The sequence below is a fragment of the Lotus japonicus genome, chromosome 3 (assembly GCF_012489685.1).
Source record: "Lotus japonicus ecotype B-129 chromosome 3, LjGifu_v1.2".
Lineage (NCBI taxonomy): Eukaryota > Viridiplantae > Streptophyta > Magnoliopsida > Fabales > Fabaceae > Lotus > Lotus japonicus.
Genome location: NC_080043.1, coordinates 9,597,978 through 9,614,349, shown reverse-complemented (window position 1 = coordinate 9,614,349; position 16,372 = coordinate 9,597,978). Strand labels below are relative to the sequence as shown.

Sequence of the window (16,372 nt, the reverse complement as noted above, 5' to 3'; positions counted from 1 at the left end):
CATTTTGACTCAAATGGTTATCAATTTTTTCTTACACATAAGACCAACAAAGATTCATTATTAAACATCCTAAAAATAGAAGAAAAGAATGAATATTATTAGTTTACCCTTATTTCGTTTGCTTTGTCATTCACGTATCTCTCATCTTTTCTTTTGTGAATCAAATTTCACATTGGGTCTGACAACCACTTTTACCGGTCTCCCATTGCTAAAAATTACAAAATGCAATATATTTAAGAATCAAGTAAGGTTATAATTTGTGTAAAATATTGACACACTTAAGAAGAATACTACACTTCCAATTCATGTCTTCTCCTTGCCAAACTCTTGGCACCACAAGTATGTGGAATCATTTGCTTTTGCTTATCCTTTTACATGGTTCCTCCTACAAGTGAAATTATGGTAAGTCTCAATGGCTTTATAACAAGTTACTCATAAAAAATTGAAGTACATATACCTTTGTATCAGGTTTGAAGCGATATTCAACAAATAATGCCCAATGGTCCAAACTAGCACCTTATGGAACATTGTTGATAATTTCACTTTTGCTCATAATGGGGTCATCAAATTCATCCCACAGCATAATATTATATCCTCATGGAATTTGAAATAGAATCGATGCAGCAAATAAAAAAAAATTTAATTGATTATTCTTTTTTAAAAAACAAACGTGAAGTAAGAGAGCAATATCTTTTACGTTGAAGAGTGATTCCCATTGTTACTTAAAGTAATTTTTAGGCATGTCTGACAACTTTTCACAACATATAGGAAAAAGAGTATTCTTAGTTTCTACAATTCCACAAACACTAGCAAGAAAACCAGATGTCTTTCTAATAGATCTATAATGGTCATCAAAATCTACAATGATACGCAATCCATCAGGCACATCATGAATTTCCTTAGCCTTCACTTTAAGTGCCTTAATTATATTGTGTTCTTTATCTGCACAAAATAAATATTGATTACATATTTGACATAATCTTGAAGATGACTATTAGTTAATTGAATCATATGTATATAGCTATTGCCTTTATCCACCAATAGTGGGTTGAATCTTGATCAACTTCAGAAGGTTGAGTCTCTGCTTTCGTAGGTTCTGGTACTGATGGATCTAGTAATGTAGGTTATGCCTCACCAACTAGCTAATCAAACGCGAGCCCCTCCTCGGGCGGATTCCTCCTTTTGCTCCTCAGCTTACGGGGTATTAGCAACCATTTCCAACTGTTATTCCCCTCGAAATAAGGATTCTTCACTTCTTTCTCTCATTCAAAACTGTGCATGAGACTTTCATCTTACATGACTCCTATGTGATAAAAGAAAGAAGATGAGTTATTCTTTCTTTTTTGATTACCTTCCTTGCGTATGTATAAGACCAAATCCAATTGATTTTGAATTTCAACCTTCATTCTACGAGCCATCCCCTCATTTTCCATCTTCACTTCTGACTCTGTGTCATTTGACTCGAGGAACTTATTTCGGGAAGAGTATTTATTGGTCTTTGCTCAAAGGTATTGAAGGTTTAGGAGCATGTGAGGAGCTCCCACTAATTGATTTAAGCAGATTCCTAAATCGCTTTTGCTTTGCCATATCCGCACACATAAATTAAATAATCAATCATCCGACATCGGTACGTAGCTGCCTAGATCGCCCACAGGGTTGAGGTGGGTCACAGAGGCAGTCTTGTCCACGTGCTCACGACGCACTACCTCCTCCTTGATGATCGCATGGTAAAGGATACGATAGTGTACCGAAGAGGAAGCAGGAAGATCCTCCTTCACCGCAGCGGTAACGTAGCAGGCTTAGCCAACATAGGTGAGTCGCTCGACATTGTACTCACACTCAAGGGTGAGGGAGTCGAATCCATATACACTAAATCCATCCAAGGAGGAATGGCCAATGCATTGACTTGACAGGATACGAAGGATCCTCTACCATCATAATGAATCTCCTCTATTCTCTTGAAATAAGACAGACGACGAGAGTGGCGACAGAACTCCCACCCATACCGAGATCTAACGACCAGAAGGTCAAACTCAACCTCGCCTGAAGGCCAGATTGACATCTAGGGTTCCTTCAGTTTGTCGCCCATCGCTAAGAGAAAACATCCTGCGTACGTACACGACCATGAAGAAAACGCAAGGGTCAATTCTTCAACAAATTATAATAAGACGTGCACAAACAACAAGCAAGGCAACAACCAAGATACATAAGCTGATACATGCATAAAAATATGCATCCTTAAACAGCTGAAGAGGAGAATGAGGATCCATTTTCATAAAAAGATATGGTAGATGGTGAAACTTGAAATGATAATCGTTTTTCATAATTGAGAGGATCTATTTTCCTTTTGAACTCTCATTAATTGCTTATTGAAATTTATGCGAATCTCATTAACCCCACATAAATTTTAACCAATGAAATTGAGGCTGTTGGAAAACAACAAGTGATGCTAGCATTTTTTATATTTCAGCTAATTAAGGCTAATACGATCAGAGCTAATAGGTTGGCGTGGGATCAAGGCATCCGAAGACTTTTTTGCGAAGTAGACTGCCTTGACTTGGTTCAGATTATAACAACACATATGAGAGATCAAGATATAATCCACGGTGTGATCCTGAGGGAAATCTAGGAAGTGTTGGACCGTGGTTGACCAGTGGATATTGCATGGTGTGGTCGCGAATGTAATTCTGCAGCTGACTGGTCAGCGAAGCGTGGATCCTTCATGCGTGGTCCCGGTTTTAATCTATTGGTTTATCCCTCCCGAAGCTAGAGGTCATTTTGTTGAGGGATGCTCTTAGGGCAATGTAGTTTGTTTTAGCTTTCATTTATTTTCCGATGTATAAAAAAAATGCAATTCAATTATATGATGTATTTTTTCTTTCCTCAATGATGAAACGCTGCCGTTTCCAACGTTTTCTGGTGGGGCGCCAAAGCTAATAGCCGAAATCAGACAAGTCCCTTTCACTTCAACCCTTCCGCACCCAACCCAATTTCCTCTCTCAAACAAAAACCTCTCTTTTGGATCTTTTGATTCCAATCTTCTTCCCCTTTTCCCTGAAACTCTATCTCCCATCACAAAACACGGTGTTGTTTTCCCTTCAATTTCCATTTCCTTTTCTCGAGAAACTGAATGCGGTGTTGTTAGGGTTTCGATTCTCCGCACCTCTTCCACCGTTCGTTCGGGTTCCCTGCACCTTCTTCCTCCGCGAATCTCACACACTCCGCTTCCGTTTCCGCTCTCCTTTGCTTCGAAATTAGGGTTTATAGGTTTGGGGCTAATTCTTCTCTCGGTTTCGAACCAGTTAGATCGTAGAAGATGTATGCTGATCGGGTGGAGAGTGGAGCAAGGAGGTCCGTCAAGGAACGACTGAATGGGACTGATGCCAGTGGCTCTACTCGCCAGCATCGCCAAATCACCGGCAAGAGGTTCGCAATTCTCATTCAATCATTCTTTCATGTTATAGTGATAATAATTGGTTGAATTTTGATGATTTTGTTTTGGTTTTACCGTTTTAGTGTATTTAGCTGTTAGCTGAATGATGTATTAGGGATGGATTGTATAGAGGTTATGTAATTGTTAATTGTGAATTGAACATTTTTCATGGGCATTTGTTTACTTCCCCAATACTGAAGTTTTTAGAAAATTTGTAACTAGAAATGTTAGTTTTAGTCAACTTAAAGAACATTTTTCGTGTTTGATTAACGTTTATATGTTTTGGTCATGTTTCTCTAAATTGAAATGTTGGGAGGAAGAAGTGGGAGTGGTTTTAGTGAATTATTCATATCTAGCTGCTGAATAGACCAACATTTGGTGACGGGGTGAGAATAACTCGAATTGTCACTGGTTGGATCAATAGAGAAAATGTCTATGTAATTGAATTAGGGCTGTTGATGGAATTCCTGATCCACTTGATGGGCTTTATGCTCAGTATAGAACCATTTAGGCTTTACTTTACCTGAAACACTCATTTATAGCCAATTGCAGTTATGTTAGAAGGTAGAGGGACTAAACCAAGTCTGATCAGCCCAAAAACAGGACGCTCTTATTGTGATACTATTTTTCAGTGGGTTCTGACCAGTGACTTTTAACGCTTGAGGTTCCCTTGTTAGTGATCACAAAAGTAGGATGCAGTTGAGGCTTAAGAATGTATAATTTGAAGCGAGTTTGCATGGGGTAGAAAGAGTTAGACTGGAGTGTGAGAGGTTATGTAGGACTAGAAGAAAAAGTGTGACTGCTAGCAACTGATGACAGTAAAGATAGTTGAGCGGAATTTCCAAGACTTGGGGGAGTGTAGATGGGGCAGAAAAAGAAGGGTTGGATAGACCGATAGAGGTACAGAGGTTGGAGTGGGAGAAAACAGAGGGGAGAATTGGAAGAGCAACAGAAATAGGGATGGAGGAGAGAGGGGCAATGTGGTAGAGGATAACCATTCATTTGTTTACCATTCAGACAGAGATATTCCCAAATATGACATGGGCGAGGAAGGGGTTTAGTGAACTACGAATCTAGAACCCATACGAGGAGTTGGCGATGCATCAACAACGAGGTTGTCTAGAACCAACTATCCTAGAACTAGAAGCTTAAGCTGTTGGGTGACGACACATGAATGATTTTATATTATATTTCTAACATATCCCTTCACACAAGAGCCAATTGAACTTGAAGCGTGAACAATGCATCGGTGCATCTACCATGTGCTGAAATTGAACTTTTTATTAGAATAATGGGGGCAACAAGGATCAGACTGTAGATCACTAAGGCATACACCTAATACCATTTAATCTAAGCTTTTGGGATGGTTGGTACATCAGAAAGGCATAGCTCAAGAGTATGCGCCCTAAACCTTAAAACCTGAACAACAGTCTATGTGATACTCTTTGAATGGTTTGACGGAGAAGATTCGCTGCTGGGTACAAATTTGTAATTGTGAGGCACCTCTGCTGGCCATGCAATTGGTTTAGAGTTGGCTATAAAGATAAGGTTAATGCTACAATTGGCAATAGTTTTAGAGTTGGCTATAAAGGTAACACGTAGAATACATCCTATAACGAGTGGCCAATGTGGATTTGTGGGAAAGGAGAAGGAAGAGCCTCTGCTATCACTGGGATTTCGCTAGACAAATGCTGGAGAGGATGAGGTTATCATCTAGGAAGGAGAGATATTCGCGGCAGAAGTTACAGAGTTCAAAGATAATGAAGTCTCTCAAGAAGGTAAAGTTAAGATTTTTGTATATTTATGTGGTAGATTTATTTCAGAATTAGTACGGGAGTTGTCATCCTTGAAGGCTGATGGCCGAGTTGGTGGGATTCCCATTATTATTTAATAGACAGTGGTGGTGCCTCTCAAAATTTCATTTCTCTCAGGCTTAGTCAATATTTGGGACTTGCTGCTCAGGAAACTAACGGTGGGTATTAAATTAGTTCATGGATATCAGGTGTTTCTCATGGGATCTGTAGTAAACTCAAATCAATGTGGTAGGCTATAGTTGTACCACTGATGCGTATGTTCAGGATGTAGGTGGCCTGGAGGTAATTATAGACATTGCTTGCTTACAAACTTTGGGAGAAGTGCTAACAAACTTGAGTACGATCACCATGTAGTTCTACACAAATGGGGGTGATGTAGAATACAGGGGACTCAAATGGGGTGATATAGATACCATGTAGTTCTTCCCTGCACACCACTTTGAGGACTCAAATCCCCTACTTCGTAGCGGATGTGGAGAAAATTGGAATGCCTTTTTCAGACTTGACTCCATCTCAACAAAGAGCGTTTAAGGAGCAATAAAACTTCACTCGGGACAACGGCTTGTAACTGTGCGTCCATATAGATACCCACATTTCTAAAAGAATGAAAATTGAGAGACTGGTGCAGGAAATACTGCAAATGGGCATACAAGGCCTAGTAGTACACGGCCTATTAATAATGCTTATTCAAGTTCGGTTTTACTTGTGAAAAAGAAAGATGATACTTGGAACCTGTGTTGATTTTCGGGCTCTCAAGAATGTCATCATTCTTGATTCATTTCCATTCCTGTTGTAGATGAATTTTTCGATGAATTACATGGAGCTGCTTAATTTACAAAGCTGGATTTGAAGTCAGGGTATGAAGACATTGAGAAGACAGCTTTTCGCACACATAGCTGTTATGAAAACTTACTAATGCCTTTTGGCCTCACAAATGCACTTCCATCCATGTTTCAAGCTACAATGAGTGAAATATTTTGGCCTCCTCTTAGAAAGTATGTGCTGATAATTTTTGATGATTATTGACATATAGTATGGATTGGGAGTCTGAAAGGTGCTTCAATAGAATCAGGTTTTTCTAATCACAAAAAGTGGGTTTAGGAATGACATTGTACCTCTTCTCTGTCCAATTCCTCCCTTCCTTCTCTCTCTCATTATCTGCTTTTAAGCATTTTTTCTTACTAAATTTTCACCGTCCTCACTTCTCTCTCTCCTCTGCTTCCAAGTGTCTTGGTAGTCACAAGAAATCCCTTATTCATATTCCCTTCCAGCTCACCTCTCTTGCTCATGTGAGTCAAAACCCACTGCCTTCCTTTTATTTTTTGTGGCATCATATGCTGTGATGGTTATCACCAACTCCTTGGGGTTATCCTGCACTTGGAAGAAGAAGTAGAAAAAGGAAGAACTATAGTGATAATTTGATTCTTCGTAGAAACATTGTATTCGGAATGCACATTTTAATGTTTTGTAGTTTTTACTTATGAGAAGTTGAAACTAAGGATCACCCATCTGTTGAGTTACTGCTTTTTGTATACTCGTAAAAAGCTACTGTTTCTGTACATCTCTTATGTATCGTGTTCATCTTAGGTGCTTGAATGCCTATTGAAACAAAACATGATGATAAATTTGAAGTCTTTATTTGTTTTTCCTTTTTTTGCAGATCGAGGCAAGATGACAAGTGGGAACATGATCTATATGACAATGATGAACCCCGGATCACTAGTATGGGTTGATTCTGTTATTCTCATATCCAAGTATAAGTTACCACTATTGTTGGGTTCCATTAGTTCTTTTTAATGGGTTCTGATTGTTTGTTAATGGCTTGTGAAGATCGCAAAGTTACTGCCCAAGATCTTCGTCATAAGCTTCAAAAGAAAGGTCTTCAACCAGCAGCTCCAAGTGGAAAGAGTTCTGTTCCAAACATGCGGGATCTCCGTGAAAGGCTATCAGGGACAATGACTGCACAACCTAAAAATTCTGACCCTCCAAAGTCAAAAGTGATGGGTAAACCAAGCAATAAAAGCGTCGGTGTCGAGGCTCCTGCAGCAAAGATTAAAAGATCCACTAACCCTGCTCCTAAAACTTTGGCACGAAAGGTATTATTGTTATTATTTGTATTTAAATATTTAACTAGAACATTTTTTTAATGTGGTAGGTAAGTGACATCAGTCTCAGTACATGTCATGTCATATCATATCTGTACATGTGTATGTTCTACTGTATTTACTGTCAAACAGATTATGACTATTTAGTGCTTTGAGAGGGTATATTGAATGGTCAGCTAGTATATGCAATGAGTCTGTTTATGAAGTAGAAATATTTTAATGAAGTACTAGAGTACCAAATTTGCAAAGATGTGTGTGTATTATAAACATATATGTATTTTTTTATTGATTTATTATTATATATGAACCAATGTTATCATCATTTATCAAGTACATTGGCCCAATTGGTCCAACTCCTAGAATACCATGATTTCAAAACTGAGGCATTGGTAAATTGATTACCATGGTAGCTATGTGCTTATCATAAAGAAAACCATGGCAGTTATGTGAAAGATGGTTTTACATATAATGATTACTGTCTGTTCCAACTGCCAAGTTATATGGTATAGCTGGTGAGCTTAATATTGCTAAAGACAACATTTGCTATAGTAATGGTGGTATTTGAAAATTTCTAGTTGAAAAAGCTGAAAGGGAATCTAGCGTTGGTTTAGAATTCAATCCACATCACTGGGTTGGTTATGATATATGCTTTTAGATTCCTGTAATAGTGATTTCAGTTGTTAAACTATTAAGATGATCGTTGGTGGCCATTTTGTGTTCAATTTCCTTAAGTAGATGAAATTTTCTTAATTTTTAGTCAAAAGAATGTTCTTTTTAATTTTCTTGTTTTGTTATTATTTTCTTTACTGAATAGAAGAAAATTAGAAGGGAATAAATTCGTATTCTTGTTTTGCAGGCTGAGACTTCAGTGGATGAATTTTTGCAGTCGTTGGGTCTCGAAAAGTATCTCATATCTTTCCAGGCTGAAGAAGTATGCTGTGCATTACTTATCTTTTTCCTGCATTAGAGAAAATTCATTATCTTAACTGGGTTTTATTTTGAATGTCAAGTGATAATATTTGCATCTAAAAGCTGTTATTTCAGGTTGATATGACAGCTCTCAATCATATGACCGATGAAGATCTCAAAGCTATGGGTATACCAATGGTACGCATAAACCTACCTAGCCTTGGATTTGTGTACTTTTTTCTGTTTTCGTCAGTTATATCTTGCAGTTCTATTGGTATTGTGACACATGTTCAATATGGAACGGGCCCTCTAACTTTTAATGGTGCTATAGTCTCTGCATCTCTCAATGACATTTGATATATTAAATTGACCCTTTTATTTTGACATTGAGCAATATTTGCTACGCTTTGGTGCATCTGGATGAAGTGTAACTCACAGTTTTAAGATTTTTCTATGGATAAACAGCTGCTTTGGGATAAGATTAGGTATTTGACTGCCATATGGTATAATGCACATGGCAGTTTTAGGGAGAGGCTCTTTCAAGTTGAGAGTTTTGGAGCCTTGAGTTCGTTTATGGTGTTTATTTTACCTTCCTCTTTTTTAAGGAGGATTTTTTATCATCCTTACCCTTTTATATAATTCTTTCTCTTCCTAAATTTCTTCTTTTATCAAAGAAGAAAAATGAATATTATTTCTTACTCCCTCCGTTCCTAAATATAAGACCTATTCCAAAAAATTGCGCTTATTAAGAAAGCATTTAATGTGACTAATTAGTGTATTGATTTTTTAAAAATGCATACATTCTTCCCTATTTACCCTTTGTCATTTTCTCTCACTAATAATCATTGCATTTATACCAAAAGTCATAGTTAGTTGGATTAGTAGTAATTAATGGTAGGTGGTAACTTTGGAATTGAAAACATACAATTAATGTGAGGGGTAAATATGGAAGAGTATAAAACCTTTTGCTAGATTATTTTAAGAGGTCTTATATTTAGGAACATGAAAATTTTGAAACAAGGTCTTATAATTAGGAACGGAGGGAGTATTGTTTTACAAGAAACAGCAAATATATGGTCAATAGTCAGTGAACTAACATTTCTTCATCCATTTTTTTAACCACTCACTAGGGAATTGTTGGGTTAAGGTGGGACATCGATTGGTTTCTATTACCATCACAAGCTGCTTGTGCTTGGATACTGTGTACCAAGTTGCTTAATGTTTTTGTCCTGAATTTCTAGTATTGTGTATGTAGTTTATAATTAATAAGATTTGGTAGTTTGTGTTGACACTCCGACATGTCCCATTTATCTCCTTGTGTTATATGTATGTTATCAATTGTGTATAAATTTTAGTTGAATGGCAGTAAACTGAGATCAGACCTTGTGCCTAAGTCGATGAGATCATGACCCTGTTAAAAACACAAAATTGGAAATTCCCATGTCGGCAAGACGTAAGGTCATGAGTGCACCTTCCAAACTCATGGTTGGTGGCCCAAATCTAAGAATCTGACTTTAATTTCCCTTTACTCTTGTCTTGTCCATAAAGGGTCCCTGAAGTTTTAATGATGTCACACAAAATGATTTTCCTCTAAAAAAACTAGGTGTGTTAAAAAGGTTTTGTTTCCCACAATACTTCAATACTTCTTGATGGCTAAACTTACCCTGACTATCGTATGTTATTAACTTATCTAATGTGGGGGTCTTGGGTCCTTGATTAGTACGGGAGTTTACACAGGGTTTTTTGTGTTTTATTGATATGGTAACTTGTAAGTGTGACTAATATTTTCATGTTATAACTTGTAAAACATTTCAGTTTCACCGTACTTTTGCTTCGGTCAAGCATATGCTTTGTTTTTGTTTGTGATCCATTCAGTATGTTCCTTTTTGATTTTGTTACACATCATGAATATGTTTTGCTGGTTCCAGGGGCCAAGAAAGAAGATACTTTTAGCGTTGGAGTCTAAAGTCTGACATGTAGTTTTGGAATTGATATCATTAGCTGGATGGACCAGTTGTTTATGGACAGTGGTGGAAGATGGATCAGCTTCTTAAAACAAAGTGTAATAGCATAGCTCTTTTGACTATCTTTAATTGTTATTATTTTCTTTTGGCTTAAATATACTCTGGAGGTCCCTAGAATTGTATGACGTACGAAAATAATTGTTATGATTAAATCTAGTTCAGGCTCAAGAATGTGTAAGTTTCCTACACAGGTTTGAATCAAGTAAATACCCAAGGGGATCAACCTAAGAAATAGCATGAAGCATAAGAGAAAACCATTGATTATTTAACATTGAAACACTGAGAAATAGATTATATGAGTATCAAAACAATTAGTTCAAATCCCAGCAAATGAGAAATTAGCTATCCATTTCCATGGATATCTTTACAATCATAAAAGAGAAGAAAGATGAAAAATTGACTGTTATGGTTCCCAAACGATGAAATCAGCTCCAAAGGATCTAGCCTCCTAGGTCTCCCTTGATGTTTTCCCTTGTGTTCTCTTTGTTTTTGGGTGAGTTTCAAAGTGATAGAGATCTGTTTTTGTGTTTATAGTGCTTCAGATCTGGTCAGAGTGGTTAGCACTCCATTATGTGCGCTTAACACCTTGTTTCTTCAAGCTAAGGAAACGTCCACTGCCTTAGGGCGCTTAGCATGAAAATGGCAGCAAACATGATTTCTTTCTCTGTTGAAAAGGTGGTAAGCACATTTTTTCCAGCAAGCTTCAAAACCTCCATTCTTCACCAAATCTTGTGCATTCCCTTGGACCTTCATCCCTACAACAAAAAGCAAAGATTAATTATAATTTTAACTATATTGAAACTTGAAAGCATAGCAAAGATTATATTTGTGCTACTTTTACGTTGATCGACTTGATTAAATTGGTACATGTTTAATTCTAGCTTAGTGAGATTTCAGTTTGGAATCTTATTATTGAAAAGTCTTTGTCAAGAGAGCAAACTCTATAACATGATATTAATGATCCTAATTTCAACAAGATTATCTTCAATCGAAAATATTGGTATAAGATAATAAAAATAAAAGAAGTTTGTACATTTCCCAAAAGGGGTTACACATGAGAGGTGAAAATAGGTTAGATCTCGTAGTGATCTATTGCCTAATATACATCAAATCTAAGACTAGTTCGGACTTACTATTTAATAATCATGTTAAGACTTCTTTAAATGCCTATTTGAATTACAATATTTTAAGACATTACTACGACCTTTTACACGAAACAAATTGGATTTTTGTAAGGATATAAATAATATGATAATTTTTTTACCGTAATATCTTAAAATTATATATTTATTGACTTATTTGAATAAGTAAGATGATAGTTTATATAAACTTTTTTTTTATGGAGATAGTTTACCTTAAATTTTATTTAGATACAAACTAACTTATAATCTATTTAAATAGATTTCCAGGCGAGACTAGCATTTTAAAAATGTCAGTAAAACCTTAAATGATACTTTAATTTTTCGTATATTATATTTAAGCCACATATTTTCCGTTGCAAAATACATGTCACTCTTTAATATCTATGAAGCGGAGGTCCCTGAAATTGTTCCCCTTACGAAAATAAGTTCCTGTAAATTTTTTTTTTCCGATTTCGAATCCCTGAACTTTTTTTTTAATCAGAATAGATCCATACTCGTGTTACCAGCTTAGGTGTTCAATTTTTGCTGAGTCATTAATTTCATGTGGCTTTTAATTTTTTTTTTAAATACAAATGGATTAAAAAAATAAAATTAAACATTTAAATTTAAAATTAAAAGCATGTAAGGTTTTGGTATGTTTTGGATTTTAAAGGATTGAAAATGGGTCTAGTTTGGTTGTAACATGAGTTACAAGGATGGTATTGACTCCAGATCATTTGACTACCCGTATCAATAGCACCATATATCTGAAACGGTGGGGTTCCAAGCGAATAAGTCATGAGGTAGTCACCATCACCTGGGATTAAATTTGATTTAGGCGAATTTGTATAGGTGAAATATTTTTTTTAAGTGATTGTCACGACTGAAGGAAGAACGCACTGCCTCTGAAACTCGTTGGAAGTGAGTTTCTGTAGGACGATGGAATGGTAACTTTAAAGAATCACGATGGATAAGCTCCAAGCCATTTCTTTGAGCCTCAATGAGAGAAACTCCACAAAAACAAAGCATAAGAAGAGCAATAGATGAGTAACATGTCATCATTTCAATTGATAAACTCTTACAATTTAGTATAGACTTGTGAACCACTGAGGATTTCCTTGTAGCTTTATGTAGCACCATATATAATTCAAGAGACTATAAAGCACACATGAAGAGTACAAATTCAAGAGTGCTAGGACATAGTAATCTTATGACAAAATCCCTACATCCCAAAAACTGAAACAATTAAACCAATTAGTAAATCATAATTTAAAACAAAGAAACCAAATGAGCATAGTAAATTGAAGAACGAATTGGTCAATAGTTTATCCCACATGTGCATCCATAGTAAGGAATTAATAAACTAAAAATAAAGCAATTGTTTTTTGACAGCAAAAGATTATATTTATTGATTGAAAAACAAACCTTGGGAACAAACTCTCCCAAGTGAGATTCATTGTGCCAGAAATACATGAACATGAAAAAAACCCATCAGCAATGCACTATAATCCCACTGTGTGCTAACTCCCCTCAACAATGCACATGTTTAGTCGAACCCGCCAACACATGAATTCCAAACCGACCCAAACATTAAAACAGGACATGCCAGACTAATAAACCTTTTCATGCCAATGCTGGATAAGCCACGAATAGTTTGTCTATATAAGAAAAAGAGTAGCAAAAATTGAATTTCTATGCACAAGCTCCTATGTGTAGTGCCAACCATGTTTCTTTAGACTGACATAATCATTTATCTTCTGGATGCTGCATGTTAGTATCTACAACTGGATTTATAGGTTCAGTCGTACAGGTCAGATAAGTTGTTCAACGAAAGGTGCTAAGTAAAACTGCTTGGCAGAAGAAAAGCAAAGTACAACAAAGAGAGAAGCAGTCCCCATGCTTATCTTTCATTATTCTGATGCTTTATGATCACTAATTTGCTTACTCTCATAGGCGGATTTACCGCCCGGCATACCTGGGCACGTGCCCAGGCTCCATGACCAAAAAACCTTTTTTGTTTGGGCCGTAGGGGCCTGTTTTGGAAAAAAAAAGGGGTAGCTTGGGCAAAAAAAACTCTCATTCTTGTTCTCTTTCTCTATCGTTCACCGAAGACGTGGGGCCTGGCCGGGAGAAGGGCTTGTTGATGGAGAAAATTGATGGGTTTGTGGTGGTTAGGGATACCACCGCGCCGTCATGGTGTGCATGAGGTTTGTGATTCTGCACTTCTGGAACATGATTTCCACTTCGTTTGCTTCTGGTTTCACCAACCTTTCCATGGTGGTTTGGTACTGAACTAGAGAAACAGAGAAAGGTTCTTTGCTTTGTGTTCTTACTTGTTATTCTTGCTCTTTCTGTTCTGACTTTGGATTTATCAAATCAATTTATTATGGATGAAAATAGTTGCTTGCTGGAAGGGTGCTGTTCTTTCTTTCCTTTGAATCATTTCCCTTTTTTTTTTATTGATGTTTACAATTTCTTTGTTAATTGATTATGATTATTAGAGTGACAAGGTGCTAATTAATATATGGTTGTGTAGCATGCTAGTTTGTTGGGTTGTGACTTTGACAGGGAGAATGGGAACATTGACAATGAGGGAATGGAGAAGGATGTGAATTAGTCTCCAACTAATGTTAAGCATCCTTGCAAATTTCCTTTTTAAAATTTGTTAGGAGGTTAATCTGATTGCTACTGTCTACTGCTTGACATAAGTGCATAAGCTTGAAATGTATCTCATTTTTCATGTTCTTGTGAATGTATCTTTGATGGTTAGCTTGTATTTCAAGTTTTTGCTTTTTTTCATAGTCCCTTTTGGCATCTAAACAAACTTGGTTCTTGTTGAAAGAATTTAATCTGATAAAATAATTATGCTCATTTATATATTTGGAGTTGATTTCACATTAAAGGAATTAAAGCCATTGAGAGTGAATCAGAGATATAGCTTCAGGGATCAACAGTATAATGGTTAATCCTTCATTACACTTCTTAGTTTCTAATTCAAATATATATAATTTTCTTTCATCTGTTTGAGTTGTTCATACGTTAATTATGAACTATTCCCATGTGGTTATGTGTTTCAATCAATAAAATCTCTGTTTTCATTGGTGTACAAACTTGCCCAGGCTCCACAAAATTCTTGGCTCCGCCACTGCTTACTCTATCAAGTTTCACAGTCAGGTTGCTAGTTAGACTGTTTTAGAATTCTCATTGGCTAGTTCCTTCCTTATCCTCCACACTTTCACTTACAACGAATAATTGGTAAAAATGAACTTCATTATAGTTAGGGAGACAAAAATAAACCAGGAGGGGTTATGACCCAGCATATCCATAAATAGGGGATTTATCTGAAGAAAATACATTTACCTGAATTCATTATAATCTAGTTCAAAGTAAAATTGCATTTGGCATATGATTATGAATTTTGTTCAAAGAGAGAACATAGCAGGCAATAAACAAAAATCTAATTTCCAAATGACAATGTAATGAAGAGAGAGACAGAAAATCTAATTTTCCTTGGCACTAGCAACAGTTTTCATGTGAAACATGAAAGGATTGAAATTCCTAATTAACATGCCCACCATTTCCTTTCCAGGTTTAAATATCATTCAAGTTTCAGCATACACATATAAACACCCACCTAGTCAGGTACAGTTAAGCATTTTTAACAAAGTATCCCTGATGCTGAGAAATTCAAATAACATAAAGACTATGATCATCTCTTCTATAATCTATGTACCAAGAATTGATAAATTCAAACCTAAAGATCTAATTCTTTCTTAAGTCAAACTTTTAATTGGAATTTCACTTGTGAAGTTATAAAAGTCCTAGCATATTTAGCATCTAATCTTCTATCTTACAAAATCCATTCCTATTCCTAATCGATACCCACTTAAACCTGAATCTCTCAAATGATCAATCCATGGCCTACGGTTCTGAAAAATATAAACTTTGTAAATTCGTCCTTTTGATTAGTCTTTTTTTTTTTTACATTTCAAGAGAAAAGGGGATCTTTACAAATTGACACCATTTCCCATTAATGCAAAAGCTTATGAAAAAAAAAAAAGAAGATACGGGTAGAAAGGAGTAAAAGTGTAAAACAGAGTCTCTCATAATTTTTCATTATTTATTTATTCCATTATTTTTATTCATACATCATTAATTCTTTAACTTCATGGTGGGGTGGCAGCTTCACCAGCAGCGGCAGGTGGGCAGCTCCGGCACAGAAACGGGTAGAGTATGCACTCCCTCCTCGGGTAGGGGCAGCGTCCTGCCGCTTCGCCAGCTGCAGTCGTCGGGACCGTGAGGCCAGCGGCAGGGGGGCAGCCGCGGCACATATATGGCACCAGCAAGCAAAGCCTCATCGGGTAAGGGCAGCGCCCTGCAGCAGTCGGGATCGTGGTGAGGATACTCAGGACAAGAACGAGCACAATGGCATTGGCAGCACGTGTAGGACTCGCCATTGCTTAGACTTAGAGTTGATGAATAATATATTGGAATTGATGAATCTATTCGAGTTGATGGCCCTATTTATAGAACAGGGTCTAGGCTAATAGCTTTTTAGTCCCTCTTTTTTTTTAACTTGCTTTTTAGTCCCTATTTTTTTTTATGAATAATATGTGTTTGTTTTTATGCTTAATTAATTCACTTTTTGTTTGAATTTTGGAAGCCAAATTCCACACGTCCTTACCAAGTAAAGATGAAAGGAGCCACTTCACTTTCTTAGTGATCAAACCACACCATAAATAACTTGGTAGTTGTAGACTTGCACTGACTTAATTACCAAAAAATTCAAACTCTATTCATATCCAACGAAAACGATGTTCATAGTGCCTAACCAAAATGAGGTTGCCTAAATAATCCTTGGTAAAAATTGGGTTAAATCACCCTTAATGAGGTGTCCCAATTAATATTGTAACATGTGGTTTAGTAAATTTCAACTCATTTCATTTTTTTTAATTTTATATTTTCA

The 16,372-nt window shown here is 36.4% G+C and overlaps 2 protein-coding genes across 11 annotated transcripts; both read left to right on the top strand.

Annotated features, from left to right (window-relative positions):
- The first annotated feature begins 2,938 nt into the window (after positions 1–2,938).
- LOC130748084 (uncharacterized) lies at positions 2,939–10,456 on the top strand. 4 transcript variants are annotated; one of them, XM_057601180.1, is made up of 6 exons: positions 2,939–3,426; positions 6,908–6,975; positions 7,078–7,343; positions 8,209–8,283; positions 8,385–8,459; positions 10,190–10,456. In XM_057601180.1, exons 1-6 carry the CDS (start codon positions 3,317–3,319, stop codon positions 10,232–10,234), a joined length of 639 nt encoding a protein of 212 aa, XP_057457163.1. In that variant the 5' UTR covers positions 2,939–3,316; the 3' UTR covers positions 10,235–10,456. The 4 variants fall into 4 exon arrangements, with proteins under 4 accessions (XP_057457163.1, XP_057457164.1, XP_057457165.1 ...); XM_057601181.1 differs by having other exon boundaries at positions 2,944–3,426; positions 6,908–6,969; XM_057601182.1 differs by having other exon boundaries at positions 2,945–3,426; positions 8,397–8,459.
- A 2,347-nt stretch (positions 10,457–12,803) lies between these two features.
- LOC130749465 (uncharacterized) lies at positions 12,804–16,129 on the top strand. Of its 7 annotated transcripts, none has more exons than XR_009022924.1 (4): positions 12,804–13,717; positions 14,526–14,580; positions 14,996–15,048; positions 15,590–16,027. XR_009022924.1 is itself a non-coding variant. In XM_057602833.1 (4 exons), exons 1-4 carry the CDS (start codon positions 13,563–13,565, stop codon positions 15,704–15,706), a joined length of 276 nt encoding a protein of 91 aa, XP_057458816.1. In that variant the 5' UTR covers positions 13,125–13,562; the 3' UTR covers positions 15,707–16,029. The 7 variants fall into 7 exon arrangements, 3 of the variants coding, with proteins under 3 accessions (XP_057458816.1, XP_057458814.1, XP_057458815.1); XM_057602833.1 differs by having other exon boundaries at positions 13,125–13,613; positions 15,590–16,029; XR_009022927.1 differs by lacking the exon at positions 14,526–14,580 and having other exon boundaries at positions 15,590–16,025.
- Positions 16,130–16,372: the final 243 nt, after the last annotated feature.

Coding starts and splice junctions, on each gene's coding strand:
- LOC130749465 (XM_057602831.1), top strand. CDS start 14,465: ATGTGGTTATGTGTTTCAATCAATAAAATCTCTGTTTTCATTGGTGTA. Junction 14,581..15,589: donor CTATCAAGTTTCACAGTCAG/GTTGCTAGTTAG, acceptor GTGGGGTGGCAG/CTTCACCAGCAGCGGCAGGT.
- LOC130748084 (XM_057601180.1), top strand. CDS start 3,317: ATGTATGCTGATCGGGTGGAGAGTGGAGCAAGGAGGTCCGTCAAGGAA. Junction 7,344..8,208: donor CTAAAACTTTGGCACGAAAG/GTATTATTGTTA, acceptor CTTGTTTTGCAG/GCTGAGACTTCAGTGGATGA. Junction 8,460..10,189: donor AAGCTATGGGTATACCAATG/GTACGCATAAAC, acceptor TGCTGGTTCCAG/GGGCCAAGAAAGAAGATACT.